This window comes from Ovis canadensis, chromosome 9, assembly GCF_042477335.2.
Source record: "Ovis canadensis isolate MfBH-ARS-UI-01 breed Bighorn chromosome 9, ARS-UI_OviCan_v2, whole genome shotgun sequence".
NCBI classification, from domain to species: domain Eukaryota; kingdom Metazoa; phylum Chordata; class Mammalia; order Artiodactyla; family Bovidae; genus Ovis; species Ovis canadensis.
In genome coordinates this window covers 46,350,219-46,370,970 of record NC_091253.1, presented here as the reverse complement: position 1 = coordinate 46,370,970, position 20,752 = coordinate 46,350,219, and the positions used below count along the sequence as shown (strand labels likewise).

The following is a 20,752-nucleotide window of genomic DNA, read 5'->3' as shown; positions in this document are numbered from 1 at the left end:
ACAGAGAAATGAAAAACTTTCCCAGGGTCACACAGCTAAGTGATGGGCCAGAACCCATGTCCTTAACCATTCTACTTCACTCAGGGAATACCCTGCTCTTAACTTCATGATTTCAAACGTTTAAATGTATTTTATCTAATTCACAAAAGTCAACCAAGAAAATTGCTGTTGCGGGCAATACTTGCTACAACATTAGGACGGCATCATTGGGGATGGTTTTTAAAGGGAAACAGGTATCTGAGAAAAATAGTATGGTGCCCAGTGCTGACAGAGGAGGCAGATATAGAGTGTACTTGGGGCCTCCCTGGTGGCTCAGTGGTGAAGAATCCACCTGCCAATGCAGCAGATGCAGGTTCACTCCCTGAGTTGGGAAGATCCCCTGGAGAAGGAAATGGCAACCCACTCCAGTATTCTTGCCTGGAAAATTCCACAGTTAGAGGAGCCTGGTGGGCTACAGTTCATGGGGTTGCAAAGACTTGAACACAACTTAGCGACTGAGCATACATGCATTAAATGGGAGCAGACAGCTCAGTTTATTTCTTTTATAAAAAATCCTTTAATATGAAAGAGGAAAAAAAAATTTATCCTTAGAGACCTATATGAAAGGCACTATTGGTTACTTGAAAAAAACAAGGTTTATTTTTTTTTTAACTAGAAAAAAATTTTTTAACCTAGTATAGAGAGCTTTGAAGTTAAAGCTATGGTAATAGATTAAAATTAATTAGGAAAATTGATATATAAAGATAAATGAATTTCTCAGAAACCAGGAGAAAAGCAAAATACATTGAAAATAGCAAGACAAGGCAATGGGAGGCTCAGTCTGGGAAGACTAATATCCAAATTTTAGAAGTTCTAGGAAGAGAAAAACATAGAAAATAGGATAAAAGTATCAACAATTTAGAAAACAAAACCTTCCAGATTGAAAAGATGATTTCCCAGACAATGAATGAAAACACACTACAAGAAGGCATATCACCATAAGATTTTGGAACAGTAGGGGCAATGAGAAAGTCCTGAAAACCTCCAGGAATTTTACTTAAAATCCAGATCACATACCAAAGATAAGAATCCTGAAAGATAATGGAGGCTACTACTTACAAAATTCTGAGGGAAAATCATTTCCAACGTAGCATTCTATACCCAGCCAAACAATCAACTGAATGGACAAGCTGACCAAAGGCCTCTCCACACACGCAAGATCTCACAATTTGACTTCTGTGCACCTTTTCTCAGGAAACTACCTGAGGGTTTACTCCACCAAAAGCGAGTATATAAACCAAAGAAGAAGAAAAAGAAAACATAGGATCCAGGAAATCAGTACAATACAGAGACAAAGGGCAAAGCTGATGGTGAGTAAAGATCACAAGCAGCCTGGAGCAGGTCTGAAGACTCAAAGACGATAAAGTAAATGAATATCCGTGTTTGAATGGACTGAAAGAATACTTCCATAATTTGAAGAGAGTCTGGATTTAACTTAATGATGAGTACAGAGGAAACAAAGCAAATAAAACAGAAAGTTTATTAGCCTTTAGGGGGCATGAAATATTGGGCAACACAAGAAAAGCCAGTTTTCATAAGAAATGATTCAGTTCAAAATAGCCTTGTAGAGTTCTAATGATGTAATACAGTATGTTGATCTAATCAGAACTATAACATAAAAATGATGAAAGGAAGAATGGAGAAAGAATTATGACTATAGAGAACAGGAACAGGAGTGATCCTAAGTTTCCAAAGAGAGAAGTCACTAAACAATAACTGAAACTAAACAAATCAAGAAGAGTCTACATAAGCACACTATTTAGAGGTGCTGACTTAGACAACAAAACTGATAGCAAAAAGTTAAAAGTGGTTGGGAGAGGCTAAGAGTTTGTGTGACATCCTAGAGGGATTTGGGGGTGTGGTGGGTGGTGGTAATAATTCTAGTGCAACTATTTGACTCTTTGATGTCCATGTATAATTGATGAAAATCAAGACGAAATTAAAAAAAAAAATTGAGTGTGTGGCTAGGTCTTAGGAGAAGATGGACGATAGGGACGTATTTTTTTTTTTTTTAGGGGATAGTGTGAACACAGTCCCCTACTACCACAAATTATGTGGTTGAGATTCCCACATTTGGGAAAGTCACAGAGGTCAGCACATCAGGAGTGCAATGGGTGAGCCTCACCCTGGGAAAACCACCTTCCTGATCATGGTTCTCTCTCCTGCCAGGTAAGTATGATAGGGACATATTTTAATGTGGTTTTTCTATGAAAAGAATTTTAAGAAACAAACAATATCAAAGTGATTGAACTAAATATTTTTTGATTATGTTGATACATGTGTATCAACTCACATACTTTCTTTATAATAGAGTAATAAAACAGGACAGTCATCCCCAAAAGACTAAAAGAAAAACACAAGCCACCCATTCAGCTAAGGAAAGCAGAAGCAGCCGAGAAGGACTGAACTAAAGCTAGACAGCTTCCTGAACACTGCTGGATAGGGCATCAGATTACAAAAAGGGAAAACCTAAAGGTCTATGGAATAATAGAGTGCAGCCAGAAGAAATTTAAAGGGAAAGGAGAAAGAAAAAAACCTTGACAGAATAATGGCAACCAATGCCAGAAGCCAGTCCTCTTACAGAGGAGTCGAGTTACAGAGTCTCCCTGGCTTCAGAATTGGAAGTAGACCTTGCCCCTTTTTGGAACGGTAAATCATATTAGAACACACTGTACTGTCCGTCTGACCGAATATTTGTCAAACAGTGAGTAATTGTGAAGTCCTTAAGAAATTTCAATTCTGCCACAAGATGGAGAATAAGAATCTTTTTTAAAGACAGAAAAAATAACCTGTTTTCTCCCCTATTTCTCAAGCGAATGTCATGACAAGGGTCACGCTCGTCTACTCTGGGTAGATCATGTGACCATCACTCACTGTCTCCTGGAATGTTTCTTTCCACAATTATTTCTGAATTTCCTGCTATCGTGGATTTCTCTGGTGGCTCAGTGGTAAAGAATCTGCTTGTCAATGCAGGAGATGCGGGTTTCATCCCTGGGTCGGGAAGATCCCCTGGAGAAGGCAATGGCAATCCACTCCTGCATTTTTACCTGGGTAATCCCATGGACAGAAGGGCCTGGCAGGCTATAGTCCATGGGGGTCACAAAGAGTCGGACATGACTCAGCATCTAAACAACAACAACACGTCTACTATCCAGTATTGGTTTTAATTAGATTTGAGGACAACTTTTAGATTACATTTATCAGCATTCTTCCCACTCTCCATATTTTACAGATTTCTCTTTAGGCAACAAAAATCTAATTTTAAAGAAGTTTTTTTTTTCCTCCTAATTCTCTGAAGAGGGTCCCAGAGTCAGATCTTTATTTGGAACTCACAACCCGGCAGGTACTTGATGAGTAGAGGGACCCCCATGACTGGTGTTTTATTTGTGAAACTGAAAGTGAAAGTCACTCAGTCATGTCAGACTCTCTGCGACCCAGTGGACTATACAGTCCATGGAATTCTCCAACCCAGGGATCGAATCCAAGTCTCCCACATTGCAGGCAGATTCTTTACCAGCTGAGCCACCAGGGAAGCCCATACAGAGGCTCAAAGGCCTCATGGAAGAGACCACTAAGAAGTTGGGGCTGTTATTAATATTTGGCCCCCACCCACAATCCCTCTGCCTCTCCCCATCAAAAGGACACAACCGCAACCAGGAAAAAAATGACTTCTCTTTAATTGAGGAGGAACTGTTCAAATGGAAAATAAATTTACCCTGAAGAGGATATCAGCATTGCTCTAGAGAAGGAAGGAGAAAGCTGTTTTGAGGCTCCTTCCAGGAATTTGCCCCTGAAGCCCGTGGAGGCGTTATGTGGAGTCAAGATGAGAATACTGGAAGGAAGGAGGCGCCAGGGGGCGCTGCTGGCTCACTGCTGGGGTGCGCTTCTCCCTGCCTGCAAAGTGGAAAGTCCTCAAAGGACAGAGGGCAGCAGCCTGTGGAGATGTCAGGACACTCACAGGACAGGCAGGCAGTGTCCCCAGCAGAGGGAAGGGGGTACCCATCTCTCCTGACTGTAGCCATGTTTGGTGATTGTACCGTCTGGGAAAGTCGAGGAAACCAAAGAGTGAGTCAATCATACTTCTTGTTTTCAAGGAGCTTTTAGCCTTCCACCAACAGTTTTACTAAAACTATATATATATATATTTTTTTTTTAATAAATACTTTACATACCACATACCAAAATCATTTCCAGATGGATTAGAGAGCATCTGTAAAACTGGAGGAAAATAGAATCGAATAGTTAATACAAATTTGCAGGAGGAGGAGATTTCCAAGTTTTTATAAAAGCAGTGAAAAAAAATGTATAAAGGAGATTGTTTAATTATATAAAAATTATAACTCCTGGATATTAAAATGTGAATAAATAAAATATTAACAAGGGACTGAGAAAAATATTTAGCCAAAATGTGACTGGGAAAAAAGGTTAATTTTTTTTTCTATAAAGAACACACAAAAATAAAACTAAAAAATTATCATGCCCTAATAGGGAAACAGAAAAAAATCTTGAAAAGTCAATTCATAATAAAGACAATACATTTAGGACACAAATATTAAAAAAGGAAAATATCTCACAAGTACTGAAGAACTGCAAATTAAAAATACAGTGTCTTAAAAATACAAACATGTACAAAATCCTTACTGCTAATGAAATTGTGGTGAAACAGGATCTTCCATGCATTGCTGGTGGCAGTATAGGATACAATAATTTGGAAAGTACTTGCAGTTTGGCAATGTATATCAAGATTCTCCAAAGCATTTATATTCACTGATTCAATAATTATGTCTCTGGAAATCCATCTTACCAAATATTAATTAAAACATGAAATAAGCATCTTAATGAAAATGTTCACTCAGGGCCATTTATTCTGGAGAAAAATTCAAAACAACGTAAATATCCAAAATGATTAAATAAATTACAATACACAGTTGATTCAAAATGTTATGATGGTGGTGATAATATGAAAATACTTGTACTACATCGTTAAGTGAATGAGGAAAAGTCTCAAACTTTGTATTAGTTTGATTATTACCTTTTAAAAATCAACACATTTTTCATAAAATATACAGGCAAAAAGACTGAAAGAAGTTTTGTTTGTTTGGGGCTGGTTGTCTGGGGAACTATGAATGTTTCTTTTCTTCTTTTTTTAAAACTTTTCTCTTTTTTCAAATTTCTAAAAATTCTTCATAACATAAACATTCATTTAAAAATGAAAAGTCACAAAAATCACTTGCATTTCTATACATTAACAATGAACAATCTGAAAAGAAAATCAAGAGAACAACTCCATTTGTAATACATCAAAAAGAATAAAATACTTAGGAATAAATCTAACCAACAACATAGAAGACTTACACGCTGATAACTACAAAACATTGCTGAAAGAAATTAAAGAAGATATACATAAATAGAAGACATCTCATGTCATTGATTGGAAGACTTTATTCTTAAAAATGCCTATACTACTCAAAGTGATCTACATATTCAACATAATCCCTATCAAAACCTTGATGGGAATTTTTCAGAAATAGAAAAATTCATCCTTAAATTCATAGGGCATTTCAAGGGACCTCTGATAACCAAATCAATTTTGAAGAAGAACAGATGTGAAAGCCTCACACTTCCTGTTTCAAAACACTACAAAGACCCAGTAAGCAAGAGAGCATCAGTTCAGTTCAGTTCAGTCACTCAGTCGTGTCCGACTCTTTGTGACCCCGTGAATCACAGCACGCCAGGCCTCCCTGTCCATCACCGACTCCCGGAGTCCACTCGGACTCATGTCCATCGAGTCAGTGATGCCATCCAGCCATCTCATCCTCGGTCATCCCCTTCTCCTCCTGCCCCCAATCCCTCCCAGCATCAGTCTTTTCCAATGAGTCAACTCTTCGCATAAGGTGGCCAAAGTACTGGAGTTTCATGGTGCTAGCATAAAGACAGAGAAATAGACCAATGGAATACAATAAAAGAGCCCACAAATAACCCTCACTTACATCATCAAATGATTTTTGATAAGGGTGCTGAGACCACTTAGTTGGGAAAGGACTGTCTCTTGACCAAATGATTCTGGGAACTGAATATCCTCATGCAAAAGAATGACATGGGACCCTTATACTAAATGTAAAAATTAACTCAAAATGGATTAAAATCTAAACATAAACCCTAAAGCTATAAAATTCCCAGAAGAAAACATAGGAAGAAACCTTCGCGATATTGGACTTGGCAGTAATTTCTTGGATACGACACTAAAGGAATAGGCAACAAAAGCAAAACACGTGCACGTGAAAGGAAACAAAGCAAAAAGGCAACCTAGGGAATGCAAGGAATTATTTGCAAGTCGTGTATCTGATAACAGGTTATATTCAGGATATATGACAAACTCCTACAATTCAACAACTAAAATAACTTGAATTTCAAATGGGCAAAGGAGTTCAGACACCCCCAGAGGAGATATACAAAGCTTATGAAAGGATGCTCATTATCACTAATCGTCATAGAAATGCAAATCAAACCAAAACAAAGTATCACCTAACATCCATTTGGATGACTACTAGCAAAATATCCCAAAATACCAAGTGCTGAGGATGTGGAGAAATTGAAATGCTTGTGCACTATGGGACTGTAAAGCTGTGCAGCGGTCTCTACTGAGTATTCTTTTCAATATTTATTTATTTGACTGCTTCGGGTCTTAGTTGCAGCACTCAGGACACTCAGGATCTTCACTGAGGTGCAGATTCTTTAGCTGTTATGCATGGGCTTAACTGCCTCATAGCACGTGGGATCTTAGTTCCCCGACAAGGGATTGAACTTGCATCCCCTGCATTGCAAGGCAGATTCCTAATTACTGGACCACCAGAGAAGTCCCCTCTATTGAGTACTGAAACAGTATTGAGGTTCCTAAAAAAAATGTAAAAAGGAACTACCATGTGATCCAGCAGTCCCATTTCTAATATATATTAAAAAAAAATTGAAAGACAAACTTGTTATTCAGATTGGAGCATTTGGCAGACATTTCCTGGGGAATGAATGAAGTGAGCCCATCAACAAGGAAGATAATCAGTAGTCAATTATCAATAATAAAAATCTGGGCTTCAAGCAAAAATTCGAACTTTGGAAAACTTGTAGCTGCCACCATGAACTTCACAGCATCCTAATACAGAACAATTTTACTGTAGTGATGTTAACAGATGTGACATTTTAATATTATATAATCAAAACATTTAGAAGAGCTGCATAAGCCAGTGAATCAATATTTTCCAAAGGACCAATGCACAATGTTGCAAAATTGTACATGAGTAAATGTAAAAGATCCATTCAAGGAACTAGTGTGTGTGTGTGTGTGTGTGTGTGAGTTGCTCAGTCGTGTCCGACTCTTGGCCACCCTGTGGACTGTAGTCTGCCAGGTTCCTCAGTCCATGGAATTCTCTAGGCAAGAATACTGGAGTGGGTTGCCATTTCCTTCTCCAGCAAGGTACTAGAGACTGATGTTTTTTTAATGTAAGAGAGTACAAAAAGGTCAGGGATATGGTTTCAGATTCCGACTGTAACTAATCTTTAAGAAAATATCACTGGGACTTCCCTGGCAGTCCAGTGGTTAGGACTTGCTCTTCCAATGCAGGGGGTGCGGGATCAATCCCTGGTCAGGGAACAAAGGTCCCACATGTGCGAGGTGTGACCAAAAAGATAAAAATTAAAAAACTGAGGGACTGAAATAAAAATTGAGATAAAAGCAGAAATCAGTGAATCAGAAGACAGAAATAAAATAAAACTTAAAAAAATGGAAGAAACTACCACTCCTCCAGCTTTGGTATATCAAAGACTGTCCATGAATATCTGAAAAGATAATTAAAGTTATCCTCCTTTTACCAGCTACATATCTATGCCTCTACAAAAACAGAGTATTATGACAGACTGGATGCAGAAAGCAGATATGATATTTCTTCCTCTATTATACCAGACATTAAAGAGATTTGCAAAAATGTAAAAACAGTGCCACTCTTCTCACTAAACTTTTTTGTTATGGAAAATATCCTTATTTTCCATAAAAATATGTGGTGCCAAAGAAGCAACTCTGGTAGTTTTTCCTGCATGCCCTAGAAAAGTTGATGGAGTACTGTGGTAATGGGTGCCTTAAAGATTTGGTAGAATGCATGCTGTTTTGAGAGGTAACTATAAACTTTAACTTTTTAACTATATACTTTCTTTCTATGGTAGTTGATTTGTCTCAGTCTCTCTCTTCTTGGGTCAGTTTTGGCAATTTAAATGTTCTAGAACAGTGATTCTCAAACTTTTTGGTCTTAGGAACACTTTATATGCTTAAGTCCCAAGAGCTTTTGTTTATGTGGTTTATATCTACAGATATTGGCTATGAAAAGTGAAAGTGAAAGTCGCTCAGGTATGTCCAGCTCTTTGCGACCCCATGAACTATAGGGAATTCTCCCAGCCAGAATACTGGAGTGGGTAGCCTTTCCCTTCTGCAGGGAATCTTCCCAACCTAGGGATCAAACCCAGGTCTCCTGCATTGCAGGCAGATTCTTTATCAACTGAGCTATCAGGGAAGCCAATATTTGTTATAATAGAGACTAATAATTGGGAAATTTTAAAACATTTACTTATTTAAAAATGGTAACAGATTTTAAAATATAGCAGTGTATAAGTCTGTATATTCACAATGTTATCTGTCGCTGAACAGAAAAGCTGCCACACAGTGGGCAGATAAAAATAGCATACCGTTGCGATCTCACTTCCTGTGGATCGGGAATCCAGGCAGGCTCAGGCTCAGGGTCCCTTGTGAAGGCTGCACTCAAGCTGTAGGCTCCTGCAGGGAGAATATGACTCCCAGTACCCAGGGTTACTGGCAGCATCTCAGTGCTTCAGGGCTGTTGCACTGGGAGCCTCAGTTCCTTGCTGGCCACAGGATGCCTTCATTCCCTGCACACGCACCTCTCCATCCAGTGTTCCCTGTGGGGACAGCTGCTCTACCAAAGTTAGCGACTGGGGGCCAGCAGGCCAGGGATCAGCACCTTAGTTAACCTATTCATGGAGGGTGACGCCCAGCACTTTCCCTGAAGAGGAGGGCATGATCACAAGGATAGGAATTGCAAGTGGGAGGGCCAGCATGGGGGTCTTATCACAGGGCGTCCCCATACAGGAGGGATGGGGCAGAATTCACCCGTGGTGAGAGCCAGGGGCTCCAATCTTCTCACAAAGGAAGGCAAGCTGTAGAAATCTTTCCTAAAAATTGTGGGGACTTCCCTGGTGGTCCAGTGGCAGAGACTCTGCAGGCCCAATGGAGGGGGGCCGAGATTAGATCCCTCATCAAGGAACTAGATTCCACATGCTGCAACCAAGACCTGGCAAAGCCAAAGATAAAAAGTGTACGAATTCTATATAACATGAAACGCACAAGCCCGGGAAAAAGTAACTGATAAGAGAAACACATCCCTGGCTCCCCTGCAGGACATCGGAATCACAAGATGTGGCTGTGGATATCCTCTGCAGGTTACCTGTGAATGCTAGAAAATGGCGCTGAGTAATTCTTCAGGTTGAAACAAGGGACAGTAGCATTTCTAGGCCTGCAGGCCTAGGAACAGGAGGATTAAAGGGAGGGGCGTACTGAGGCTCAGGGGGGCTGGCATTCAGCCCCACCCCTACAGAGAATTCCCTGAGTTCAGTAGTTCAATATGATTGAAAATTACCAACCCTGAAGCAGGCTGCACAGGAATAGTTGTCAGTGAAAAGACTTTCCTGTGTCCTTGGTTCTTTTCCACTGCTCACTTTGCGAACCAATGTTAATGAGCAAATAGAGTTAACTGACTGTCTATGGAATTTCAAACTAAAAATTGAGAGTTTTTAAAAAAATGAGGATTCTTGGATAAAGAAGATGTGGTACATCACACAATGGAGTATCACTCGGCCATGAAAAGGAACGAAATAATGCCATTTGCAGCAACATGGATGGACCTAGAGATTGTCATACTGAGTGAAGTAAGTCAGACAGAGACACTTGCCATATATTATTTCTTACATGTGCAATCTTAAAAAAGGTACAAATGAATCTATTTATAAAACAGAAATAGACTCACAGATGCAGAAAACAAAGTAGGTGGGAGGGATGAATTAGGAGATTCTGACATAGACCCACTACTATATGTAAACTACAGAACTAATAAGGACCTACTGTACAGGACAGAGAACTCCACCCGATGATCTGTAATGACCTACACGGGAAAAGGGTCTAAGAGAGTAGATATATGTAAATATATATTTTATTCACTTTGCTATACAGTGGAAACTAACATTGTAAATCAACTCTATGGCAACACAAAAATTTTTTTCATGTAGATTCTACCTTAAAATGGATCTCTACAAGATCAGACCAGTCAATTTTCCTAAAGGAAATCAGTCCTGAATATTCAATGGAAGGATTGATGCTGAAATTGAAGCTGCAGTACCAGGCCACCTGATGTGAAGAACTGAGTCACTGGAAAAGACCCATGCTGGGAAAGACTGAAGGCAGGAGGAGAAGGAGACGACAAAGGATGAGATGGCTGGATGGCATCACCAAGGATCACCAGCTCAATGGACATGAGTTTGAGCAAGCTCTGGGAGTTGGTGAAGGACAGGGAAGCCTGGTGTGCTGCAGTCCATGGGGTCGCAAAGAGTTGGTCACAATTGAGTGACTGAACTGAACTGATCTTAAAATGGACACATATTAGTAGCTCAGTGAAATTTCTGACCTCAACTAGAGTGAAATCTATAAAGCCCTTCTATGTCATTTTCTTTAACATAAGAGGATTTTAACCTCTCAGACACTCTAATGCTACTAGTGATGAAGATTAGACTAACGTACAGTGAGAAACAGGGCTTCCCAGGTGCCTGCCAATGCAGGTTACAAATAACAACACCAGTTTGATCCCTGAGTCGGGAAGGTCCGCTGGAGGAGAGCACGGCAACCCGCTCCAGTATTCTTGCCTGGGAAATCCCATGGACAGAGGAGCCTGGCGGGCTACAGTCCATGTGGTCACACAGAGTTGAACACGACTGAAGCTACTTGGCACACATGCACAGAGAGAAATAGCACAGGATAGTGGCCAAGGTGCAGCCTCTGAGTTCAAGCTAGACTGCATGGGTTCAGACAATGGCTTTCCCTGTGACCTTGGGCAGGTCACCTAAGCTCAGCTTTCTCATATATATAGAATATGAATCCAAGGTTGACGTGAGGATCAAACAAATGGATGTTCACACAGGTAGTCCATTTCCAGCAGTGTCGGCTACTATCATGTAGGTGACGGTACACATTAGGTGCTCTGTTCCTCACCTGCAATCCCAGTAAAGCAGAAGCCTCCTTTCCACACAACATAGGTGGACACGAGACCAAGTGTTTATTCTTTCTCTTTCTGGTTTCTATTCTGAAGTTTCAGAGTGAGGAGTTTTCACAGAAATTTTATTTAGATCAAAAATTAAATAAAATAGTGTCTAAGCAGAGTCATCCACATTCGACAATCTATTTTTATTATTTTCTTTCCACATGTACACTCGGTACCATGAACTGAGTCATTTTGAACCGTTGTTAATTTCCTTTTGGAAGTAGTTTGATGACACTGTCATTGCAGCGAAAGACCAGCAGATGGCTGTCCACAAAAACACACAAATACCTGCAGTAAAAGGCTTTACAAGATAGTTTCCAAAGAACTGCAAAAATTAGTGCAAGAAAGCTATGGATGTCAATATTGAAAACACAGACTTTGTAACGGTCTTAAGAGTACTTTTTAACAGACTTGATTGCCAAGGGAGAAAGGGGGTGGGGAGGGATGGACTGGGAGTTTGGGATTAGCAAACTATAATATGTAGATGAATAAACAACAAGGTACCATTACATAGCACAGTGAATTACAATCAATATCCTGTGATAAACCATAATGGAAAAGAATATGAAAAGGGATATATATGTATACAACTGAATCACTTTGCTATACAACAGAAATTAACACCACATTCTAAATCAACTATACTCCAATGCTGCTGCTGCTGCTGCTGCATCGCTTCAGCCATGTCCGACTCTGTGCGACTCCTTAGACAGCAGCCCACGAGGCTCTGCCGTCCGTAGGATTCTCCAGGCAAGAACACTGGAGTGGGTTGCCATTTCCTTCTCCAATGCATGACAATGAAAAGTGAAAGTGAAGTCGCTCAGTCGTGTCTGACTCTTAGAAAAAATTTTTTAAAGAATATCTTTACATTTGAGACAAAAATTTAATTCTATTCTTCACACAAAAGTCTTTGTCACACTGCCAGAAGTATCTATTGGGGTATAAACTTCCCAGGGGAAATTTACTTAATGCCAAAGTATTTAAAATGTTTTTTTTTTAATGAAGCCATCAAAAAATAAATATACCTAGTCATTGATCTAAGATATTAAGCCTGAGCTAAAGAATCTGTCTACAGCAGTGGTTCTCATTTTGGGGTGGTTTTGTCCCATGGGGGGACATTTGACGATATCTAGGGATATGTTTGTCACAACTGGAAGGGAGGGGCTGGGACAGGCATCCAGTGGGCAGAGGCCAGGGTAACCCTAGACATCCTACAACATACACGACAGCCCCCCTCAACAGAGACTCCTATGGCCCCAAATGTCAACTGTGCTGAGACTGAGACACCCTGGACTAGAAGAAGCATGTGCGTCGTGTACTGTTTTTGTAAGAGTGAAGCAGTGAAAACATGTCCAAAACAGAGGACTAGCTGAAAAAATGACGAATGACCCATCCATACAAGACAGTTGTTAAAAGGAATGTTGCAGAAGTATAATTATTGTGACAAAATATTCTGTGGATAAAGCTTACTGAACTGTATATGCAGTACGAGCCCACATTTTAAAGGGCTACATACACAGCTGAGGGTGTAAATAGGTGGTTTATCTCTGAACATAGCATTCTGTATTTTATTCTTCTTTGTGCTTATCATTAATCTTTACTTTTTCTCCAATGAACATCTTACTAATATTAGAATATTACAATTTTAACACAAATTTGGGTACCACAGCAGTTGACAACTTTTGAGAGAAAAATATAACAAAATGTTTGAAACTAAACCTTATAAACTTCAAAACACTGATTTTTTTTCATTGCATTCATCTAATATTTCAACTAGCTATTTCCTTAGTACCAGTCACATCAAATAATTTTCCCCATAAATGCTGGGCCATATTTTGCCTTTTCCTATACTGAAATTCTTTTCCTATAGTCAGGAAGTCTAAGAATAGATGTACCACAATCACAAATGTACTTCTCAAGCATTCCACCACTGAATTTCTGCTCGTCTTTTAAGCACTTGTTGTTCATTCAATCTTCCTGTCGTGTCCAACTCTTCACGACCTCATGGACTGCAGCACGCCAGGCTTCCCTGTCCTTCACCATCTCCTGGCATTTGCTCAAACTCATGTCCCTTTTGAGCACTAGGAAAACCTGAATGCATCTGTAAGCTTTCGCTGCAGATGCATACTCAGTACTAATGCAGTTGTGGTTGATCACTACGAGGGGAGTTTAGGCAATTGTATTTTTGTCTATTTATGGCTGTTAGCCATGCCCAGGTGGTGCTAGTGGTAAAGAACCCACCTGCCAATGCAGGAGACACCGGTGACTTTGGTTCAATCCCTGGATTAGGAAGATCCCCTGGAGGAGAAAATGGCAAGCCTGGAGAATTCCAGTGTTCTTGCCTGGAGAATCCCATGGACAGAGGACCTTGGTGGGTTACAGCTCACAGGGTCACAAAGAGTCAGACACGATTGAGTGACTGAGCATGAGCCACGCCAAGACATGAAAGCCCAAAGTTATGAAGCCTCATTTAGGTTACAACTAGTAAACCAAAAAAGCAGCTTTTTGGATTTTCTGCTGCAAATTCTATTAATAAAGTATTTACAGCCAATGGATGACATTTTAAAATAACTGAAAAATGTCCCAAATTTTAACACTCAAATTACTTGTTAAATGGAAGCAAAATCTAGAACATATTCTTTGTGAGCCAAAGATAGCTGTGCCCCATTATACAGGAAAAAAATAAATGAGATTATTCAATCTGTTTCAAGTATAATTTCCCTCCAAAGAACAGAAGAGAAAGGCTCAAGAAAGGCCCCAAACTGGAAGGATCAGATTTGAGTCACAGCAAATCACTCTTAATGCACTCAGGTTCACCTGCAAAATAATGGGAGGTTATTGACCCTCACTTCTGCCCTGTATCTAAACTCAGCTCACCCATTTCGTCCGCATAACCACTCCGTCATCTGTAAGCACGTGTGTCCTCCTGGCCACCAGGTCAGCCGACCACTCTCGGGGTGTCCACTGTTCTCTGTCCCATATCTGACTATGAACAGACAGATGCTCAGTATTGGGGAAGTCCTCAGGGATCTCGGCCAACCTCACTTTATCCCGACAGAGGAGATAACACGCTTTTGAATTGAATCAGGTGGAGGGCCTGGGTGTCCAGGCAGGGGCCTCGGATGCACAACACGCCCCCAGATAAGCAGGCAGCAAGGGGAGTGTTTGCCCTTAGGTCCAGAGAGTAGAACTTTGCTCAGGTACTTTCTAGAAACAGACTGCAGGTGCTTCTGCCGGCCTGGGAAGTCAGAGGATGAAATACCACAAAAGGATGTTCCAGGCTATGAAAAATAACCGCTAATTTAAAAAAAAATAATATGACCAGTGATTTTCCCCAATATCCACGTGAGTTGTGCTCAGGAAAGATACCGGTTCACAGAGCACGAGTAATTCGGTTTCTACGGGCAGTGGACTTTGCAGGGTAGAAGCCACAAGCATGGAGGCCGGCGGTTAGCCCACCAAGCGGGGGAGTTTCTGGGGTTTTAGGTCAGGTCTTAGAAGATGATGCTGTGAAAGTGCTGCACTCAATATGCCAGCAAATTTGGAAAACTCAGCAGTGGCCACAAGACTGGAAAGGTCAGTTTTCATTCCAATCCCAAAGAATGCTCAAACTACCGCACAATTGCACTCATCTCACACGCTAATAAAGTGATGCTTAAAATTCTCCAAGCCAGGCTTCAGCAATACATGAACCGTGAACTTCCAGATGTTCAAGCTGGTTTTAGAAAAGGCAGAGGAACCAGGGATCAAATTGCCAACATCCTCTGGATCGTGGAAAAAGCAAGAGAGTTCCAGAAAAACATCTATTTCTGCTTTATTGACTATGCCAAAGCCTTTGACTGTGTGGATCACAATAAACTGTGGAAAATTCTTCAAGAGATGGGAATACCAGACCGTCTGACCTGCCTCTTGAGAAACCTGTATGCAGGTCAGGAAGCAACAGTTAGAACTGGACCTGGAACAACAGACTGGTTCCAAATAGGAAAAGGAGTACGTCAAGGCTGTATATTGTCACCCTGCTTATTTAATTTATATGCAGATTACATCATGAGAAATGCTGGGCTGGAAGAAGCACAAGCTGGAATCAAGATTGCCGAGAGAAATATCAATAACCTCAGATATGCAGATGACACCACCCTTATGGCAGAAAGTGAAGAGGAACTCAAAAGCCTCTTGATGAAAGTGAAAGAGGAGAGTGAAAAAGTTGGCTTAAAGCTCAACATTCAGAAAACGAAGATGATGGCATCTCGTCCCATCACTTCATGAGAAATAGATGGGAAAACAGTGGAAACAGTGTCAGACTTTATTTTTTGGGGCTCCAAAATCACTGCAGATGGTGATTGCAGCCATGAAATTAAAAGACGCTTACTCCTTGGAAGAAAAGTTATGACCAACCTAGATAGCATATTGAAAAGCAGAGACATTACTTTGCCGACTAAGGTCCTTCTTGTCAAGGCTATGGTTTTTCCTGTGGTCATGTATGGATGTGAGAGTTGGACTGTGAAGAAGGCAAAGTGCGGAAGAATTGATGCTTTTGAACTGTGGTGTTGGAGAAGACTCTTGAGAGTTTCCTTGGACTGCAAGGAGATCCAACTAGTCCATTCTAAAGGAGATCAGTCCTGGGTGTTCATTGGAAGCACTGATGCTAAAGCTGAATCTCCAGTACTTTGGCCACCTCATGCGAAGAGTTGACTCATTGGAAAAGACTGATGCTGGGAGGGATTGGGGGCAGGAGTAGAAGGGAACGACAGAGGAGGAAAAGGGGACGACAGAGGATGAGATGGCTGGACGGCATCACCGATGGACACGAGTTTGGGTGAACTACGGGAGTTGGTGATGGACAGGGAGGCCTGGCGTGCTGCAATTCGTGGGGTCGCAGAGTCGGACACGACTGAGCGACTGAACTGAACTGTAGTGTCCCCATCACCTCCGCCAGGTGCCCCCGAGGACGGCGCCGCCAGCAGTCTACCTCCCGGCGCTCGGACTCCGCCTGGCCGACAGGGGGCGCGCGCAGCCACGCCTAGCCTGCCCCTTCGCGGGAACCCCATCCCCGGCTCACGCAGCCGCCTTAGAGCCCGCCGGACGATTCCTCTTCCGGGGCAGCGCAGAGAGGCGCGCGGGACCCGGATGCAAACGCGAGCGCGGCTATATAAGCGCCCCACAGGCCTCACGCCTTCCTCTTTGAGGAAGACGCGGTCGCCGTTGCAGCGGCTCTGTGTGCCGCCCGCTCCTGCTCCTGACTCACCGCTGTTCGCTCTCGCCGAGGAACAAGTCGGTCAGGAAGCCACGCCGCAGCCATGGTGAGTCGGAGGCTTCCGGGTCGCGTCCTGGAGGTAGATTGGGCGGGAGGCAGGGAACGGGACTCGCTTCTCCAGGGAATGGTCTTATGAGACGCCGCCAGGAACTGTGAAGCTCCGAGCGCGCTGGTCCCAGGATTTGACAAGCTTCTTAAAGAGTTTTTTATTCTCACTTGTGTGGTAACAGGCCTTTAAAGACACCGGCAAGACTCCCGTGGAGCCAGAGGTGGCCATTCACCGGATTAGGATCACCCTCACCAGCCGCAACGTGAAGTCTCTGGAGAAGGGTCAGTGCGGCGAATTCGGGGGTCTCGGGGCTTGTTCTGAGCGAGGTCGGCTCTCGGGGGGCCAGCGTCCTCTTTCAAAAGATAGAGTTAAGAGTGGTCCACACTCGGGGTATGCCGTGTTGGCGGTGAGGAGAGAATTGCTGTGTTGACTTAAGGTGATCGTCTTATACGCTATTCTGAGCCCGCGGCGGTTCGACTTTGAGCCGGCTCTTGTGCGTTAAGGGAACCAACTGAAGGATGCTTTTACTTCCCTGCAGTGTGTGCTGACCTGATCAGAGGCGCGAAGGAAAAGAATCTCAAAGTGAAAGGACCAGTTCGGATGCCTACCAAGGTGAGAAAAGTGTCCTGGGCAGGAGGTGGAAGATGGTAGTTGGAGAGAAGATAGAGAAATTAGAAAACAAACTAAGTGAAATAGGAGCACTGAATATGAAATAGAAAAAGTGAAGCAAACTAGGTAAAAGGATGTGTTACAGTCCAGTTGCTTTTAAACGTGGCTGCTCGTTAGAAACATCTGGAGCTTTGGTGAAAAAAAGCAATACCTGGGCATTTGTATTTTTCAAAAAACTCCCAAGATAATTCTGATGTGCATTTGGATATCGGAATGCATTTTTGCCTTTTAGGGTGGAGGATTTGGCTAACAATACACACCCAGGGTCAAATGTTGGTAAAATCTGGTTCGTGTTAAATATGTAATTTCTGGAGGTAAACCGGTTGAAGGCTTTTGCTGCTGGTGTTCGGTATGTGCAGGCTGAGGCCCTGGGAAGTTTTCAAATGGAATCTGTAATGATTCTGTAAGTGTCCTAGGGAAGCACAACAGATCATAAACGCTTGGTTTCCATTTTTTCTTGTTGCAGACTCTGAGAATAACTACGAGGAAAACGCCTTGTGGTGAAGGTTCTAAGACTTGGGATCGATTCCAAATGAGGATCCACAAGCGACTCATTGACCTGCACAGCCCTTCTGAAATTGTCAAGCAGATCACTTCCATCAGTATTGAGCCGGGAGTCGAGGTGGAAGTCACCATTGCCGATGCCTAAAATCAACCTTTTTAAATAAATCTATAATCAGTTGTTAAGTCTTGTTGACTTTTATTCATAATACTGACAAGTCTTGGGAATAGAGTTGTGTTATAGAATTGATTCCACTTTTTAAGTAGAATAATTAGAATTAGATGGATAGCCTGTGGTGGTTGACCCTGTTTCCATTGTAAGCTAGTTTACACATGACAGCATTTGAAAATGGAATTGTGTTAACTGCCACATGAGATCTTGCTGTTGATGAATATTGGGGGTTTTGAACGTGTGTGGGTTTAACTTTGGAACTGTCAGTGGTTTCTGGGATGATTTTAATGGGACCAGCTATGGTTAGAAACCTAGCGTGATGAAAGGCAAGGAACTCAGAAGCTAGATCTTAATATCTGACCCTGATCCTGCCATTTGTCATAACTCCTTTTAAACTTGGCAAATTTCAGTAAGTTGTGGAAACTTATAGATACTGGTGCCTTAGTTATATTTTAGATGAGATAATAAAATATAAAACAATCATACTTAGATTTAGGTTATATCTATAGATACATGTTTTATATATATTCCTTGGAATCACTTTTCACTTAATGTATATAGGTCATTCAGTATGAAGCTAAGTTAAGCATTTATGTTTAGAGCTGAAAAGTATATCTTAGGTCAAATTCCATTTATCCAAACCTCTATTATTGGATAACACTGCCTAGCTCCAAGACCCTGCTTATACATGTATTCCCATTGTGTAGACATAGAAATTGGTTTTTGCGTTTTAATTTGCCCAGTGTCCTGAGCTGTAATAGCACAGCTGAAATTTTAGTGTGTCCGTGGGTTGAGGATCCATCTTGATGTCCCATTGAAGGGTTGTAGTCTTAACTGTTTTTAATTGGGTGGCTATCTAAATGTGTGTCTATTCTACAGAAGTATAAGATAGGTGTGTAAGCATTTTACAAATGATAAAATTTGCCACTCTTAGGATTGCAGTAATGAAATTCCTGCCTTTCCTCCCAGGAACCCAGCCCACTTTGGATTACCTTGTCCAGTGGCTTCAGTTAGCAAGTATGAACTGTTAAGTTTTCTCTATATCCAATTACGTGCCAGATGCCAGAACCTCACTGTAAGTTGACAAGCCCCTCACACCTGGTTTTAACCCATGTCCAGCACATGCCACACGGTTGTTCTGATATTGGAATTCTCATCCCTAAACATTTCTGCAACATCCAAGTCCTTTTGATTGTGTTTTTTTTTTTCCTCCTAGTAGGTCTCCACCAGATGTTGAAAAGGGATTTTAGTGGAGCAGAACCTGGAAAGGTGTTAATGCTAAGGTTTAGCAAAGATGCTATGCTAAGGTAACCTATGTTAACCCATTTATAACAACATTGTGCCAGATCAACTAATTAGTTTGGGAAAACAAAATTTCACTGCATAAGAAGAGTCTTACAGTTCTGTTCCTGAGGCCAGCAGTGATTTAACCTTTTCCTAGAGGAGCTGGTGTTCTCAGTTCAACTGAAGAAGTTGGTAGGAAATCAGCCTAGCAATGAGCTACTGACTTGCCCTCTAGCCCAATTTTCAGCATTCTCTGCACTAGGAAGTTCTACAACTACAGGGGCAGTTAAGATCAGTAATGGCTAGAGTAGGTTGTTAAGCAAAATGTGCCTTCCTAAATCAAAAAATACGCTTGCATACAGTTCTGAAATTTAACCAACACATGCCAGGGTGACCGATGGTTCAGCAATTGTCATGACACAAGGATAATTGCATTTAAGCCATAAGCAATTCATAGGGCCTGAAATACAGCTAAAACCTGGCACTTAAAATTCAGGAACTGCTATTATCTTCAATTCCTTTGTTAAGTCACTAAGTTTTGTGGGGCTCTTGCCCCATGGACTGCAACACACCAGGCTTCCCTATCCTGACTGTAGATAATGTAGCACAGGGGAGATAGCAGTGAACTAACTGGGTTTTAGTCTTAAGTTCCACAGCTGGTTGGTTAGGTGACCTTAAACAAGCTTGCTTAAGCTCTTTGGTCATTAATTCTCATCTGCAAGAGAGGAAAGGCTACCCACTCCAGTGTTCTGGCCTGGAGAATTTCATGGACAGTATAGTTCACGGGGTCACAGAGTTGGACACGACTGAATGACTTTAAACTTCCAGGTAAGATTTTTTTCTCCCCCTAAAAAAGAAATTCTGAGACCTTCAGAAATTGACTTAACATGAATGAACTAAAGTGTAATAAACATCTGCCCACTACCTCAGAGGACTTTAAAAGGACAAATGAGAAAATACACATAAAAATGCATTTGTTGTTAAGTTACTCTGTCATGTCCATCTCTGTGACCCCATGGACTATATAGCATGCCAGGTTTCCCTGTCCGTCACCAACTCCCAGAGCTTGCTCAAATTCATGTCTATTAAGTCAGTGATGCCATCTAACCATCTCATCCTCTGTCTTTCCCTTCTCCTACCTTCAATCCTTCCCAGCATCAGGGTCTTTTCCAATGAGTCAGTTCTTCATATCAGGTGGCCAAATTATTGGAGCTTTAGCATCAGTCCTTCCAGTGAATATTCAGGACTGATTTCCTTTAGGATGGGCTGGTTTGATCTTGCTGTCCAAGGGACTCTCAAGTCTTCAACACCACAGTTCAAAAGCATCAGTTCTTTGACGCGCAGCCTTCTTTATGGTCCACCTCGCAGCACTCAAACAGTAAAGCATCTGTCTGCAATGCGGGAGACCCGAGTTCGAT

The 20,752-nt window shown here is 41.6% G+C and overlaps 1 protein-coding gene and 2 non-coding genes across 3 annotated transcripts; 2 read left to right on the top strand and 1 right to left on the bottom strand.

Moving 5' to 3' along the window:
* Positions 1 to 2,051: 2,051 nt before the first annotated feature.
* Positions 2,052 to 2,216, bottom strand: LOC138446340 (U1 spliceosomal RNA). The gene has a single exon (XR_011259280.1). It is a non-coding gene; the product is annotated as a U1 spliceosomal RNA (small nuclear RNA).
* A 14,280-nt stretch (positions 2,217 to 16,496) lies between these two features.
* On the top strand, positions 16,497 to 18,064 carry RPS20 (ribosomal protein S20). The gene is made up of 4 exons (XM_069601018.1): positions 16,497 to 16,705; positions 16,890 to 16,989; positions 17,247 to 17,320; positions 17,844 to 18,064. The coding sequence occupies exons 1-4, from the start codon at positions 16,703 to 16,705 to the stop codon at positions 18,024 to 18,026; spliced, it is 360 nt and encodes a 119-aa protein (XP_069457119.1). The 5' UTR covers positions 16,497 to 16,702; the 3' UTR covers positions 18,027 to 18,064.
* LOC138446339 (small nucleolar RNA U54) lies at positions 17,110 to 17,176 on the top strand. Its single transcript, XR_011259279.1, has one exon. It is a non-coding gene; the product is annotated as a small nucleolar RNA U54 (small nucleolar RNA).
* Positions 18,065 to 20,752: the final 2,688 nt, after the last annotated feature.